Raw genomic sequence first — 17191 nt, forward strand, 5'->3', positions numbered from 1 at the left:
TTTGGAATTTATAACTCGTTTCGTTTTGCAATTTATGACTCGTTTCTCATTCGTCGCACTTTCTGTGCGACTCTAAGGGTTAACTCTTTCCATTCTCCCTGAGCCGATCTCGCGGTCCAGCAAGCGGGATTCCCGTCTCGGGAATCTCTCTCTCTCCTGTCGGCATTCCATCCTAGATCCCCCTGTAGTTTCTCGGTCTGCGGTCTAAGGCCTAAGCAAGCCGACGCTCGAGTTAAAACAACGACAAGGACTCGACTGACGAATGAGAACAACGGCGAAGAAATTCGACGGCCTTGTCGAATGTGTGATATAAATGTCACCTGCTAGGATTAGATCAGGGATCATGGATGTCTCTCTCGTGATACTTTGATCGTAAGGTCACATGGCTCTATTTGTGAGCGATTATAACGTGAGAAATCCTATTAAAATGTTATCAACGTTCCATCAATGTCATATAAAACTTAAAATTTACATATTATTCATTTATAAATTATGTTATAAACATAATAAATTATAAATTAAACGCACCCTTAAATATTTTATTCATAAGTTATTGTATCATTTTAAATCAAATATAAAGTTAAAAATATATTAAATAAAACATAAAATAGTGTGTTAAAAGAACCATTCATTGTATTAAAAAAAAATACAAATGTCCCCACCCAAAAATGTATGCAAAAAATCTCTTTTTTAAAAGTAAATTCAAAAGATTAAAAGTAGTCGTAAATTTAAAATTAATATATTATTCTGTTATAAAATATGAAATAAATTGTATTTATAACTATTTACTCAAATAATACTATTCTAATCATAGTATGCATAAGACGATTAAAATTCCATCAAATCGGATTAAAATTTTGCTTCTCTTTTTTCCTGTCCAAAAAGTCCCGACGTTATGTATGCAAAATAGATATGCATGATTACGTGCGTCCTTAAATATCGCAGATCTTTCCGACGATCTTGCCGACGTCATCCGAGGACACGTTGAAAAACGCAACGGCGGAGGTCATCGCGAGTGACTCAAGATTGCGACGCGAGATTCGGAGGTAAGGGGAATCGAAAACTCAACGGATTCCAGGATTACGTCGATGCAGAGAGAGAATCATTTTCTTCCTTCTCTTTTTCGGCCGCATCGTTCACATCGATCGGATTCTTCCTTATTGCTGGGATTGCCGAATCTCTTATCCGGATAATAAAAAGGACGATGAGCCCGGAGGGGCCTCCTACGTACGGTCCATACTTTCGCAGCCTCCGACACAGGACCCACTCACGAAACACTTTCGAGTAACGAATGCGTAACGAGTCCTCTCGAGAGTGCGTCCACCTTTGCATACCGATGCCCGGGTCCATTCCCTCCCTTCGTCTCTTTTCCGCGGGTGTGGAATTTTTTCCTCATCTTCCTGGACCGCAGGACATCGCCTTGGTCACACGGGAAGCCCCATAAACAGTTAAGTCACCAATGTCATCACGAAATTCGCAAATGTGCATCACGGTGTCTTAACGCGTAAAAATCGATTCTCCCTGTCTTCGCTATTACGGAGCTATTTAGAAAAATATTAACTAGTATATAAATTTAAGAAAAATACTAATAGAGCAAAGCAAAATATTCCAATAATAAATATAAAGTATCCTTATTTCCAAAAAAAGATATATTTTTTACAAAAGTAGAAAAGCAAAATTAATTTTTTTGTAAAAATAATGCCTACAAAATTACTTTCTTTTTATTTATTCAAAGTACCCCCTTATTTAGTTTCTTCGATAATCCTTTTACAATTTTTATTTTATAATAAAATTGAAAATATAATATTTAGATACGTTTACTTTATCAAAAGAGTCAATTGTTCTAAACAGTATATTTGTTCAAGTATACGCAATAATTCTTTTTGGTAACGGTATCATTAAGTAGTAAAATTCTAGGAGGCAGAGTCAATCACAAATGCGACAAAGAAACTTGTACTTGCGCTTAAAGCTTTCTATTTCATTAGTAGAATAAGTTAGTATCCCGTCGATAAATAAATTAACAATAAAAAGCCCTAAAATTGCCGATCAAACCCTTAATTTTGCTCCATGTATTCCTTTCTCATTTTTTAAGAAAGTAAATTAAAAAACAGCTATCAACAAGTCACCGAGCTATTCTTAACCTTGTTGAATCTACCGGGACAATATGTTCAGGATAAAAGTTTTAAAATCTCGGTTAAATCTTTAAAACGCATTTTTAATGAATTAAGCATGCGGCACGAAAGGATTAAAGTCCTAAATTTATCCGGTAACAATATGCGCTACAACCCCCTAAAGATCGGTAAAAAGAAAACAAAAAGAGATAAACAGTACGGACTACGGACAGAACGAATGATCACCATGAGCGTGCACGTATCCTTCGGGTGCATCCTAAATCTCGTCCAATGAGAAGTTCTCGAAACCATGGGAAGTAGAGGAGGGAGATTCGAGAAAAAGAAGAGAAGGAGGACAAACGAATCGGTGCGAAAGCAAGCAGTCGCGAGCACTTCCTGCGCAACAAGAAGAGGGTCCTATGCGGCGCACCGTCGCGTAATTGAGGTCCTGCGGACCCTACGAGGAGTGGCGGTGGGGGCCGCCCTATGTAAGGCCCTGGAAGCGATCAGGTCCAGCCCATCCAGCATCAGGACACCGTGCGTCTGGACTCGCGCCACCTCAAGGATTATCGGTGTCGATTGTCGACCAGTTCAGATCACCCGCAACAATTACCTTGGGGAGATAGCTTTTAAAAAGAGCGATCTTCGCCCTGGTTGAGGGCGTTGCCCCTGACAACTGTCGGTGAAGCAGAGAAAGATAAAGGAAGAAAAACTAGGAGTGCAATAGGGAGAAGATGAGAGTGAACGTGATATTAGTTCTTGTGATCCTAGGACTTGTTGATGCGGCTAGGAGGAGAGACAGACGTACGACGACACCGTCGGCATCGCTCGTCGAAAAACAATTTGCTGGGCAACCCGAAGGTCAGTGCCAGCAGTTTTAGGGTTGCGATTCTAGAGTTTCACGAGAAATTTTTATATAAATATAATACAATTACAGAAAATAATCAGAGTAAAAGTACTAACGATGACATACCCGCATGCGGATAAATTCATTGTTTACAGAAAAACATTAAGATATTTGAAAAATGCTTCAAATATCATTTAAGTAATCTTTCTATATATTCTATTTAATATATTAAATTTTTTGTTTCAATCAAATATTCAATTAGAAAGCTTCTTATAATTTTTATACATTGCATAAATTATATTGGTATAAATAATTAAAGTATTACCAATTAACTTTTATCATTAGTTACGATAATTATAGATATGGATAATAAATTTCTTACTTTTATCAAATTTAGGGTTAATATTGCATTTAAAATTATATTCGTAAAATAACTTTTTTATAGCTATTGTTTAGTATTCGTAATTTAAAATTAAACATTTCTTTTAACATCATAAACAATATTTACTGTTATTAACTACTTTTTATTATTATTATTATACAATTCTTAATTGCAATCACACTGATACAATAATAAGTCGTATTTACCGATGACGACGATTGTTTCGCGAATCAGAACACAATTGTCATTAAATTTTAGATCTACTGACCCTGTGGAATCACTTCGACAGCCACAAACTGAATGTTCGTGCGGGAACCTGGCAAAATGATACATCGGGAAAGAACAGAATCGCTCTCAATATTGCGAGACAATATCCGGGACTTCCGAGCAATCCAAGCGACACGAATGAGCTTCCGAATCCTATTTCACCGCCGGTGGAACCGACACCACCGCCGTATGAACCTCCGCCGGGCTGCTTGGGACCAAGGGGCCAGTACTTGAGTTTGAAGAGCTGCGCTAACTATCTAAATTGCTGGGATGACGTGGTGGTAGAGCAGACCTGTCCAACCGGGCTGCTCTTCAATGATGTTGCCGGTTATTGCGACTTCCCGTTCAACGTCAACTGTGGTGATCGACCGCCCGCCACGCCGAGTGAGTGTGATCGATAAACACGCGGTGCGAATCATTCGCTCACAGTTTGCGACGGTAATCGTGGTGACCAATTCGATTATCCTCTAATCGCGATTTCGTTAATCAGCTAAGTAAAATTTAAAGGAGATTCGTTTAATTTCATAAGAAACAAAAAAGCAGGAAAACAGTCAATATTATTATGCATAATAATTAATATAATTAATATAATTGTGATTCAAAGAAATTTAAAAAAAGAGAAATACTTTGTCTCTTTAGATTGTTAATAATCTAAGAGATACAGATAAATAAAATAAAAAATAATTTTGTTACTCGGCAGAACCACCACTACCCGCGGGATCGAAGCTATGCCCGGATCCGAATGGACGTTATAGAAGCTCGACGAACTGCTCGGAATTCTACGTGTGTGCCGCAGGCAAACCCATCAAATTCAATTGTCCTCTCGGCTTGGTCTACAGTGACGTAAGAATTCATTCTGAAAAAACGCAGCGCAAACGATTGACGAATTTTAAATCGTGAAATGACGCAAGAATATGCTCAACGGTTCTTAAAATAGATCTCGCAAAATTTCGTTTCTTACATATTCTGTTTAACCCAATTTTACTTGAAAAACTAAAAAAATAAAAATAAAAACAACATAATACCAGAGAAAAATTAAACTCGATATCAGAGCTTAAAGATATTTTAAAGTATAAAGTTTATAATATGTATAATACATTATATTAGTTAAAATTTTATCTTCTAGATACTAAACGTTTGTGACTATCAACACAACGTCGATTGCAAAGGCACAGCCACACCAAAACCATTAAAGCCTACACAATCGCCGACTCAGTCTCCGCAGCCATCTTCTACCTATGCTCCTATCAATCCAACAACTCGTCCTCCTAAACCATCGACTTATCCTCCACAACAACCGACTTACCAGCCTCAGCCACCAACTTATCAACCTCAACCACCGACTTATCAACCTCAACCACCAAATTACCAGCCTCAACCACCAAATTATCAACCTCAACCTCAACCACCAACTTATCAGCCTCAACCACCAGCTTATCAACCACCGACTCAATCATCTCAACCACCTGAACCATCTCAACCGACTTATTCTCCGCAATCTCCTACTTATGCGCCACAACCACCGAGCTATCAGCCATATCCATCACCGCCCTCTTCGTATGGAAATTCTTGGCTAAACAATGCCAAATCCAATCCCTGGCAACAGCGAAATCTAGAGATCCAACAAGAAATTGACAAAGAAATACAAAAAGAAGAAGTAGAAACCGACAGTCCAGTGGCATTAGATGATCAGTCTACGCATGATGCAATAGAAACTTCCGATGTGACAAACCCGTCAACTCTGCCTCAAATCACATCATCTGAGTTAATGAAAACTCCATGTCATGAAGGCGAAGTATTCAAGCTCAACCAATTTTGCACTAGGGTGGTAATTTGCAAAAACGGAAAGCCTGAACTTATACAATGTTCACCAGGACTCTCGTATGACATACAATCGAATGGTTGTGTGCCTTTCCACATTGCAGATTGGTAAGAAATTTTTTAATGTTACCTCTAAAGATTGTTTCTTGAATAGATATTCGAGTTTATTCAAAAGAAATAGAATTAATGTGTAGATACCGACAAAAGTATTTACAGACTTAAACTATAACACGTTTTTTTTTTATTCCAGTGAGTTCGGATCTACTCCTGCTTCGCAGTAAGAGCGCGCATCGAACTTAAAGAAACTTCTATTAAATCATGTTAATTATCTCCTATTTCTATTATCTTTGCGATAATATTTAATTAAAACTAAAATTAATAGTTAAAAAATACTAATGAGTAAATTTAAAAACAATTACTCGAGAATAATAATGATAGAACCTATAAAATAAATAAGCAAGTAGATAAATGTTTAGTATCCTATTCTACAAATTTTGCGTTCACCCCTTTAATGTTTACCATCTTATAAAAAAGTAATTTTCGAATTTTGTAAATAAATATAAGCTAAACTTCTCTCGCGTATATATTTTTCATCTTTAATAATTCTAAATCCCAATTTCCTAAATCCAGTTCACACATGAACACAGTAAATAAAAAACAAACATTTCTATATAAGTCTGAGAAGTTAATATTAATAGAAAGCTAAATTTTAATAAAATGATCAATGAAAAAATTAAACAAAATTGAAAAAAATTTTTTATAAAAATAATTTCTCTATATAATAAAATTTCTATAATAATTTTTGTATTATTTTTATTAAAAAAAAATAATTTCTATCGACGGTAAACCGTTCCACAAGATTCACATACAATCCAGACGCTTTATATTGAAGTCACCAGATTGCAGCACGCGTTCTCAACGTTCTCCAAAGGGCAAGAAGAGCACAGCCACGAAAGGAGGCAAACGGGAAGGGGGAATTCGAGAGAAGATCACTCTCCGCTCCGAGGAATTGGAGCGTGATTGATTTACGAAGAAATTAATGTGTAGTCGCGGAATACAGCTCTGGTTCTGTGGCGGCTCTGGTTGAGATGGCTGACGAGTTTCCACTGCTCGGCGATATATCGGCGATATGCGGCACGTAATTAGAACACCACGCGCGTTTTTCTACATCTCTAGAGAGCGTGCATTGATGCCTCCTCCTGCAATTGAATCTCCGGTCGGACGATCCTTTCATTTCTCGACTAAACGATCTTTCGCGCTGTTTAGTGAGTTACTGGATCGTAAACGTAATCCGGCGCCAAAAGTGGCCCGTTCTAATTTTCACACCTTCGTAAAACTCATCGCGATAATCTCTGCGTTTTTTTCACACGATTATTAATACAAATAAATTACGATAAAATAAGAATTTAAAAAACAAATCTAGCCTAAACTTGCGTTTCGATACATATAATTTAAATTATATGTATAGTAAAGTTGAGTGCGTGTTTATACAGGCATTGAAATCTCCAACGTGTTAGCACGTTCGACGTTGAAATTCGATATGATAAAAATAACTAGCACAGATTTCTAAAATTTTTTAATGTGGAAAATTCTCGAGTCAAACTGTAGAAATTTAAACGTTGAATGTCTCTACAAACTAAATTTTTCAATATCAAAGATTTCAATGTTGCAGACTTTCATACTCAAATCATCACGATAGTAATGACCATACATGTTATTTTTACATCAACTAGACACCACACAGACGCGCACTTCACACGCGCTATTTAGCATTTCATTTTTTACTTTTTAAAAATAAATTGCAATGATTATAAAATTTGTATAATTACCATCTCTACAAATTATTTTCTTTATTAATTAACTTCGCGATGACAGCCGCTCACAAAGTTAGCGCAAGAGAACCTATCAGCGGAAGAACGTTGACAACATTTTGATGCATTCTACTATGGATTCATGCCTTTTTTAGAAGTAAGATAGATTATAGAATGAGTTACAAAAATGCTAATTATGCAGCACTCATATTATTCCATTATTTAATATAACTTTAAATTATTATTATACTTAATAATGTTATATTACATAATTATTACACTTCAATTTAATTATGTTACTACGATCGGGCAGCTTCAAGGCGACACTTTTTTATCGCGCGGTGAATTTCTCTCGTCTCCCTTTCGCTTTTATCGTTTCCGGCGACGCATTATGGGGAGAAGTCAAAGCGGGGACCAACCGCAGCGACCTTTTTAAGGCCTTTCGTCGCAATCGGAATTTCGCGCTTGATCGCCCACGTTGGAAAAAAGGATTGATAGCAAAAAATGTATTGTCAAGAAAAAGAACTAAAGGAGATCGAATTTAGAAGACGGGAGAAAGGGACGGGAATTTGCTTGGCTATCTCAAAATATTTTTCAAAGGCTCGTACACGTAGACTTAATAGATTATAAAATTGAAACAGGTACTGGTTACACTGTGTAACAATTATATAAACAAATGGCTATATAATCACGCAACAATGTTGTATAACGGCGTGAAGTTATAATATAACGATCATGCAACAGCCACAAAAGTGCACACCAAAAATGTATAAATGTAAATAATAACCGCGGGATTTTTGTCGCCAACGTTTCTACTTTATAAAATACGCCGCAAGCCGCGACAAACACAAGGATGGTTTGAGGAAAAACGTTTTGCAATTTTATTATTCATTGAAAATCGATATTCTCCTCCGCTTTAACGAAGAAAGTGTTTCGATGTTTTGATCAAACCGGATGTTTTGATCAAACAAAGTCGAGAAATCGTTTAGAAAAGGCAGATCGAGCCCGTATCGAAAGTACCGAGGGAGACGCCTCTCGTACGTTTCACTTGGACTCACGGTAGCGCAAAACTTGATAATTACATAATAATGTACGATGTTACGTCGGATATGGAACAGCAAAAGGTCCTGTAAAATGTGAAAAGCGTGGCGGAGTGAAAAGTCATGGAATAGGCAAAACATCGAAAATGCGATTGAAGTATTATTCGGAAACAAAAAACCGTAATAAAAAAAACGCTACTTCTCTCTGCAATATTAAAATAAAAAAAACTATAAATATTTCAAAGAAATAAAATAGTGTGTAAAAATAACTTCATAATACCATTATTAATATTTTTCTACAAATAACTTGAGGACTATTCTGTAAAAATTGAAAGAAATTGAATTTTTTTAATAACGAAAAAACTATAATAAACTAAAAAACTCTCTCATTATTTTAATTTTTTAATAAGGCGAATCTAGATAATATAATGTTCTATTCAGTCATACATACGTAAATGCAAGATATAAAAAATTTTATTTATAACATCCCAGGACGAGACAGTGATTCCGAAGAAACATCACTTTCTCGCTGCTTTTTTACTGCTTATTTGCTACCACACCCAGCTAACGTACTTCTGTAAGAGTTCGAGAAAATGCTCGATATCAAGCTTAATCAACAAAGTATAATCGTACATAAAGAAAAGTTAAAATATAACTGCTTAAAAATGTACTTAAAATACACCGTATATTTTTGTCTCCGCCACTTGAAGGCTTTATCTATTCAATCGGCACACGCTCGGGAATAAAACGGAAATAGAACAAACAAAATCAGAATTGAATGGTAAACGGTCGCAGAGACATACGAAATGATTGCAATAACAATTTGCGGCAGGAGAACAAGGGGTAAGAGAGATAATCACGTAATTTATATTACGGAAGGCTCACTGGGGTCGAGAAAGAAAGGTATTTGCGAGTTGGCCGCATGGTTACGGCGGCCTCGACCTTTCCGGAAAAGCTTGGAAATTGCAGTCAACGATCCCTGCGATTAGCCACGCGTGAAAGATCAACGATGTATGCCCGCCGCTCCAGTCTCTTGCACATGCCATGCAACGCGTATCGATCTCATACAAACCGCCAAATCGCGCATACAGGCAGTTTTTTTAATATAAAATGTACGTGTAAAGAGTATTAAAATAACGAAAGCCTAATGCTTCCGATATACCCAACATAAAAATAAAAGGAAATAAAAACAAGAAAATTATTGATATTGAAAACATTTAAAATTTGCATAAACATTATTAGATCAATATAAATAGAATTTAATTGTTTATTATTAAGAATTAAATTAATTAAAAAAATAATATATATAAATATAAAGAAATTATAAAAAATTTAATAAAAAGTCGTTAAGTCTTGATATAGAAACCGATAGTTCTAAAATTATCGCCTTAAGAGGACGGACTGATGGGTTTGCAACAAAATCACCGTGCGTCGTCGTTACGAAATTTTTGTCGTGAGGAGAATCGCCTTTCTCTCGCCTTAATGACTCCCAAAGGACAACGTCCTTTCGGCGACCGAGCTGTAAGGCGACGAGGATCGTTAAATGTTAACACGGCTCGCAATCTTTTCGTGCAGCCAGATAAAACACACTAGGCTGGCTGTGCGAAGGATGATCTCATTTTAAAATATTACCAGACGCACCGATCAAACAAACAATTTTAGCGAAAGGTCTCGTTGACCTTTTCTCACGGATTTTTTTTTTGAGCTCGTATCAATAGTCGCGAATTGCGAGAGCCGAGAGCCGAGCGCGCGTTTCGCAGACGGGAAATTTATTCTATTTATACATGGTAATCGAAGGAATAAATAGAACATTATGCAAGTTCCCGTTAAGCAGGTAGTACGCAGACATCGGTACAAAAAAATCATATTACATCGCGATATACCAAACTGTAACTGTATTAAGACCTGCTATGGAAAATCCGCCTGACACTCGCGTGAAACGTGGCCGGCGAAACATTTCATTGCGTCATCGTGTCACACGCAAATGTATTACGTATTAAGACCTGCTGTCTTTCGGGGAATGCTAAAATACTCACTTTGAATATAATGGATTAATAAACGTTGTCGCGTGCAAATAATGTTCGTAAATTGTTGCGTCTATATAAATGATTCTTCTCTAAAAAGGAGATGTTTTTGATATTGTTGTCGCTTTTTCGAAATGCTAATTGACTGTCTCGCTATCTCGTTGTCAAGTGCGTTGTGACTTGCTTCAACGTGTCATTTCCAGGTGTCAAATTATCAATTTCAATAGTTGATTTAAAAACTTTATTAAAGAAAATCGGGAAAAAAAAATGGACGAATATAGAAAAGTATGTATATATAAACATTTATATAAAAGTATAATATGTATGTATGTATGTAGGTATGTATGTAAGTAGGTATATATATATGTATGTATGTATGTATAAATTTTTTTATTCAAAATTGCAGAAGATTAAAATTGGTAATTAAAATTGATAAATTTAATCAAAATTACGTTTAATTAAAGTAAGCAAAAAATAGAGAAAAGAGACAGAGATAATGAGAAAGAGGGAAAAGCAAGAACGCATAATTAAAGAAGAAGAGACATAAAGATAAATAAAAAGAGAGGGAAAAAGAAAGTATATGATATTAATATTATTAATCACCTATTGTATATAAATATAAATCCATAAAAATATAAGTATATGTATAATATATGTATATATATGTGTATATATATATATATATTTTATGTATTTTGTTTTAAATTGCGGAAGACGTAAAATTGATAAAAATTAACGAATGATGAAGAAAAGCAAATTGCAATTATTATTATTTATAAGAAAGTAAAAAATCAAATAGAACGCACGGCGCGCGTCTGTAATGTTCTAGTATAAGAAATTCAAGTGGCAACTTCACATTAGAGTTATGATAAATTAATATTTATAACTTTGTCAGCATTTTCACTTACAGCCAATTGTCTTTTAAAATCAAACTTTTTATACATTAAATATAGAAAAATAAAATTTCTCTCGAGATCGCGACCTATCCAAAATCTTTCCTGACTGTGGGATAACGTTTTTCGAGAAAGAGAGCAAAAATTTTTGAGAGTCGCATCTTTCAAAGAATGATGTGACGGCCGACGGTTCGCGCTTGTCAGTTCGAATATACCGCTGCACGTTACAAAATAAATACTCGAACGTAACGTTTCTCTCTTGTGTTTTAAATCAATTGTTACTCGTGGTACTCGATACGGCGGCGATCCGGAGGAGGCACAAGGCATTCCCGCGGCCCACACGTTTCGCCATTGCGTTCCGCGATCTTTTTTTCGCGTCGGCAGAGAAGGTCCCCTAGGTGTGACTCGAATTCTTCGACCTGTCTCTTTTTGTCTCCATCTCTCGTCGTCACTTTCCCCGCGGTCGACGAGATGGAAGTCGCCTATTATATCTATTGCGGTACACTTGGGTGTACATCCTCATAAATAAATAAATGCGCGATCCACGAGTTTCGCCGCGCGAAAGAGCGAAGTGCAAAAGGTGACGAATAATTCAAGACAAAGCTGTTGAACGCATGTGACAAACCGCATTCTAAACTGATATTACGATTCAGTATCTGCGTTTCATAAGAATTATAATAACAAATATTTACTGCCATTCTTTCATGTGCAGATTAATCCCAAGAAAACCCGTTATCCATTATTCATTATCAATTTGTAAAATTATCTTTATTCGAAAAGGCTTAGTGTCTCAAAAAAGAAAATTTCTATCTTAAGCAACTGATCTTATTATTATTATCTAATATACAATATTTTTGTTATCTCATTTTAGGATGTAAAATAGAATGCTAATAAGTTGCTTTTCTAACTGTATGTTTTATATATCAAAATAATAATCATACACTTAAAAAAGTGAAAGTTATAATGCTATTTAACTCCAATGATTTCGACTTTTTAATTTAATTTAATTTAAGTAAAAATCTCTCAATGTATTACAAAATACTAATAGATTTGATGAAATAAGTAATAGTTTTGAATAAACTACAAAAAAGCGAAATTACATATGAATTAAATAAATTAAAAAACTATATTTTTTGAATTAAAAAATTTATGTGTTATAAGAATATCAGAGATTTCCAAATCGAAAGATTAAAAGGGACGTCTACCTCACGGCAATTTTTCAACCTACTTGGAAGGTACAACTGGGTCACCTTGCCCGAAGGTTTTGCAACTCCGATAGGCAGATAAATGTTTAAAGGAACGAAACAGTGAGCAAAACGCAGCTTGAAAATCCGGTTTGGGGAAAATAATGACGCGTCAGAAGGGGGCCTCGAGGGATCTCTCGACGGCGAAATCCTCGGAGGGCTCGGTCTTTGTGCAGCAATGGGTGTAAACCACCTTTTCAGGTTTCTCAGAACACATTAACCGTCCTCGACGTGGATAATTTTAGACTCTGGACAAAACGATATCGCGAAATATCACCAGAAAGAATAATCATGCCTTTCGCTGATAATGCATGTCATTGACATCGATAACGCGATAGGAAAAATAGCTAGTAAATTAATCAAACTTTCCTTTAAAACGTAACGTTCTTAAAGCCTCTTGAAATTTTTCGTAAAATTATACCTTCAAGAAACATGAAAAAAATACGCGTAGGTAAATAACCGTATGTAAGTGATTAGATAACAATGCAGCCAAGCAACTGTGTGGAACGTTACATGTCTCGTTAATTAAATAAAGATTACAATCATTGGTCAAAGAGTGGAAAGGAATATCGCAGTGGTATCGAAACATAACTACATTCTTTTATTTTTTTAATATCTAAATGTATGTATGTACATACATACATACGTATAGCAACATTATATTTATGCAACTGAATATTCAATTGTTAATTCGATTTCAATAAAGCAAAATGAGACTTGTGAGGCCTTTAATGGCATCAATGTCTCACTGTCCTAAATTTTGGGAATCGGACAGAATCTTTCACATCGATCGATCGATCGATCGATCAAGGCTGCGGTTGCAGCCTCGACCAAATGATGTCGATCATCCTAATGCGTTCCAGGTGCCAGAAGGTGAATTACGCAACACGGAATATTATATCCCTCGCCACGCCCAACGTGTCTCCTTCCGTCCCTTTCTCTCTCTCACTCTCTCTCTCTTTTTCTCTACACCGATGAATGTGCGTGTGCGCATATATTTGTGGTAAGGTTAAACTGCGGTGACATTTTGGACGACTTTCACCGTCGCAGGCCCGGCTACAGGATTGCTGCTTTCTTCGTCTTTTCGTTGCCGTCGCGCATCAATGCTGCTCAGGGCGCGGCCCACGTTCACGAGTCCGATCGAAAATGGTACTTACTACTTGCGTGCAGCATCCGCAACCTGCAAGACGGCCCGCGAGATTCTCATTACGCGACCATGACCCAAATTCCGTGATAAAAAGGAAATTAAATCGCCACAGTCCGCGAAGACCAAAATAAACAAGCATTCAGATCGCAAAAACTTGAATCCCCTTTACAAAGTATTAAACACGATAGTATTTTCTACTTCACACACACACACAACATAGTAATTTATGTCTTTACATCCAATTTATTTTAGAAAGATGCAGAGAAACTTAATCTGCCGTGTCTCAGCGAGAGAGCATTCCGGCAGCAAGAAATTAAATGGCATAGGCAACCGATCAGACTGACTGAACTGGATCAGAATGAGAACAGCCGTTAACTGTCTAACATTCTCCTCGCTTGTAGTTTCGTTTGCGTGTCATCGGCGACATTTCTATCGCATCGCGATCAGAGACGAGAGACGTTAGAGAGAAAGCGAGAAACACGTATAAAAGTAAAAAAACAACGCTCCGGAGCCCTCACCGCCTATGTAAATGCATTCCCGTCTATGCTTGCATTTCCTCTCCCTGTGGTTTTCTATTTTATTTCTTCTTTTCCGCGCCGCGTGAGCGAGCCTCGCGCATTTTTATGCGCTGTACAAGAAAGTGCATTCTATCCGCCTTCAGAGCAACGGTGAGAGATGCAAATAATTATTACGAAATTTGGCGTGATATTAACATACATTATACACGAAAAGTGTGTTACTATGTTAAATACAATAGGACTGGTAAACGTAAGACTGTCATTTTCCTTTTTGTAAAAATGGTCAATTAAAGGAAAGATATTCACGAGAGAATGTTTACGCGAAACCTCGTGAATCACATTTACACTTGCTGTTGCAATTGTTCATTCACGTAGAATTCGATTTCCACGCTGCTGCAGACGTCTCTTGAATTCGAGGTAAACGGTTCGTGAGTTTCACGCTTTTCCACATAACTTCCAAGAAAATTAGAAGACCGTAGGATTTTCGCCCTAACGTTTCGTGCAACGCACCCAATCGCGGAAGAAACAACTCGTCCCGTCGAAGCGTTACGAGTTACGAGCAAACTCGTCCGCGTGTAGTTACGCGTGCACTCGCTCGCGCGTGATCGTTCGCGCTTGTATCCGGGCCTTACGTACTGCAATTCCTTACGACCGCGTTGCGAACTAGGACCCGAAGCTCCGTAAGGCTTTATCGTCCATCAAATCGTCACGAAAGGATTGACGGGAAGTTCAGAAAAACGCGGCAGAGATAGAGGAAACCAAACTACGAATCTAGACTATGAGTCTGAACACTCTTGATATAATTAACGCCTAATAATTAGATTAAATATACTTGATAAAAGCAAACAAATTAAGAATTGTTGAAATTATTGTAAATGATGAATCGGACGAGGAAGGAAAAAGGCATCGCGATTTCGCGTTCACCACGAGTTCACAGCTATCGACTAACATCGTTGCCGACCGGTCGCGGTTGAAATCGCGGGTCAAGATATCTGCGAAGAGATAGAGAAAGAGAAAAAGAGAAAGAGAGAATATCTAGGGTGCAGCGAAAAGTGGTTCTCCTTGGACCTCGGTGCCGCATTCCGGCTTGCATGCATCTCCTCTCCCGGCGGCTTTTTTCCGCGCCGCAAACTGCAAAACGTGGGCGACGTAAAACGGACACGCCGTTACGGATCCGCGTTACCGCTAAGTGCCATCGCACTTGCACATCCCGAGGCGATGACGTGTCCGCCGATGGAGTTACATTTATGGTCATTCAAGCGTGAACGAGACAACATACACCCCGACAACTGAGGAAAAGTCTCGCTTAAACCCCTAATTTTCTGTAGTGCCTGTATGTCATATTCGTGACAAAAATGTCGTTTACTTCTAAATTTTCTTACATTTTTTATGTATCGTAGAGATTAAATTCTGTTCAATTAACGTAATTGGAGTCCTGACTTTTTAACACATTTGTGCACGCAAGATACGGAGCAAAATGCAAATTAACCAAGTAAAATGGTATAATAGAATAAAACTTTAAAAAAAATTTGCATACGTTACATATGTGTATATGTATATGTATATAGATTTTTATTTTTTCATATAATATAATAACTAGTTTTTTGTAAAATTATAATTAAGAGAAAAAAATAGTAATTAAAGCCTGTTGCGGGCAGCGAAACAATTATACCCTTACAAGGATATGCGAGGAATAGGAGCGAAAGGCGGCGAAGAGGCGTAATCCTGAAAACAACGAGCGATATCTCTCTGTTCCGTTCTAAATGCAACGAGGGAGATTGCACGATCGACCAGCTGATGCACCCATTGCAAGAAAAGCATCCTCCTTTCTATTTGGAAGACATTGTCCGCGCACGAGATCTAACAGTTTCACGCTACGATACACAATAAACACGATGTACACGATATCTCGCAGTTTAAGCTCTTTACTTTAATGGCTAAATTGTCTGAGAAGTTTGGAATGAATTTTTTTAAATGAAAAAATATGTTAAACATTTTTTTAATTATCCTTTTTCATCAATTATAACTTTCCTTTATTTTCTCTTAAAAAACCAATTCTAAAATAAAACTATATTTAAAAACTTATAATTATAAACCATTTTAATTCTTGCATACTGCAGTACACATACACACACACACACACACGAGTCATTTAAAATTTATAGAAAAATGTCTCATAAAAGCTTTAAAAAATGCTAAAATTCAAGATTATATTCAAATTTTGATCTGCAAATATTTACATTAATGTACATAAATGTATATATAATACAAAATTTTATATTAAAAAATTGATATTTTCAAGCATAATGTCATAGAGCGCTCATACTAAGTTATATCCATTTAAATGAATTCTGTAATCTCTATACTTTCAACATATGGTATTCGCACTCGACAGGCAATAGATATGTGTCAATCTTTCAGTTGCCTGTCTACTGTCGGTGTGCGAAACGAGATACAACCGGAGTCCGAGTCCAAAAACTGGATAGCATTTAAAAGTCATGACACGCGCAATGTTGCGTCGCATCGCGTCGTCAAGAAAGACGGGGAAAAGTGCTCTCGAGAGCGCGTCGCGGAATAAAAGAATCGCGGAATCCGCGAAAGAGAAACGGCGGATCGACAGAAGAACACGAGCATCTGATTGAATTCGAAATCGCATGTCGCACTTTCTTCAGAGCAAAGCTAATGTAGTACCCCGTAACGTTTTTGGCAGTTAGAGAAAAAAAAAGGATTATCTCTTTATTAGACACAATAATTAATTAGAATATATCTTTTTCCCAAATCTTGTGATTTCAAAAAATTTCGTGGCCAAGGAATAAATCCTGTTTGTCGAGCTAGCTCATTTTCTTAACGCATTTGCATTGATAATGCATTTGGAAACTTGACGCGAACGCATCGGAGGAATGATATGAAAGAATAAAAGCGAGGGACCTTGAAGGGCAGCGCGACGGACACTTTTCATTGAAATTTTATCTGTAAGCAATCTCCCGGCCCGATGTCTTCCCCGTGTCCGACGCGAAGGAAACGCGAAATAGAGAATGCAAGTCGCGCGCGTGCGAGGAGGAGTAGCCAGCCGGCCGACTGATTGA

At 36.9% G+C, this 17191-nt stretch overlaps 2 protein-coding genes across 3 annotated transcripts in view; one reads left to right on the forward strand and one right to left on the reverse strand.

The window, feature by feature from the left end:
* LOC105836473 (protein obstructor-E) overlaps window positions 1–17191 on the reverse strand; it is a 54870-nt gene that overhangs the window by 19078 nt on the left and 18601 nt on the right. The window lies entirely within an intron of this gene.
* LOC105836472 (protein transport protein SEC31) lies at window positions 909–9520 on the forward strand. The gene is made up of 5 exons (XM_012680525.3): window positions 909–2972; window positions 3599–3991; window positions 4308–4450; window positions 4734–5536; window positions 5679–9520. The coding sequence occupies exons 1-5, from the start codon at window positions 2846–2848 to the stop codon at window positions 5707–5709; spliced, it is 1497 nt and encodes a 498-aa protein (XP_012535979.1). The 5' UTR covers window positions 909–2845; the 3' UTR covers window positions 5710–9520.

The sequence above is a fragment of the Monomorium pharaonis genome, chromosome 11 (assembly GCF_013373865.1).
Source record: "Monomorium pharaonis isolate MP-MQ-018 chromosome 11, ASM1337386v2, whole genome shotgun sequence".
NCBI classification, from domain to species: Eukaryota; Metazoa; Arthropoda; class Insecta; order Hymenoptera; family Formicidae; genus Monomorium; species Monomorium pharaonis.

Excerpts from the sequence above, each read along its gene's own strand:
- LOC105836472 (XM_012680525.3), top strand. The coding sequence starts at position 2,846 with ATGAGAGTGAACGTGATATTAGTTCTTGTGATCCTAGGACTTGTTGAT. Across the intron at positions 2,973-3,598 it reads ATTTGCTGGGCAACCCGAAG|ATCTACTGACCCTGTGGAAT; the intron begins GTCAGTGCCAGC and ends ATTAAATTTTAG. Across the intron at positions 3,992-4,307 it reads TCGACCGCCCGCCACGCCGA|AACCACCACTACCCGCGGGA; the intron begins GTGAGTGTGATC and ends GTTACTCGGCAG.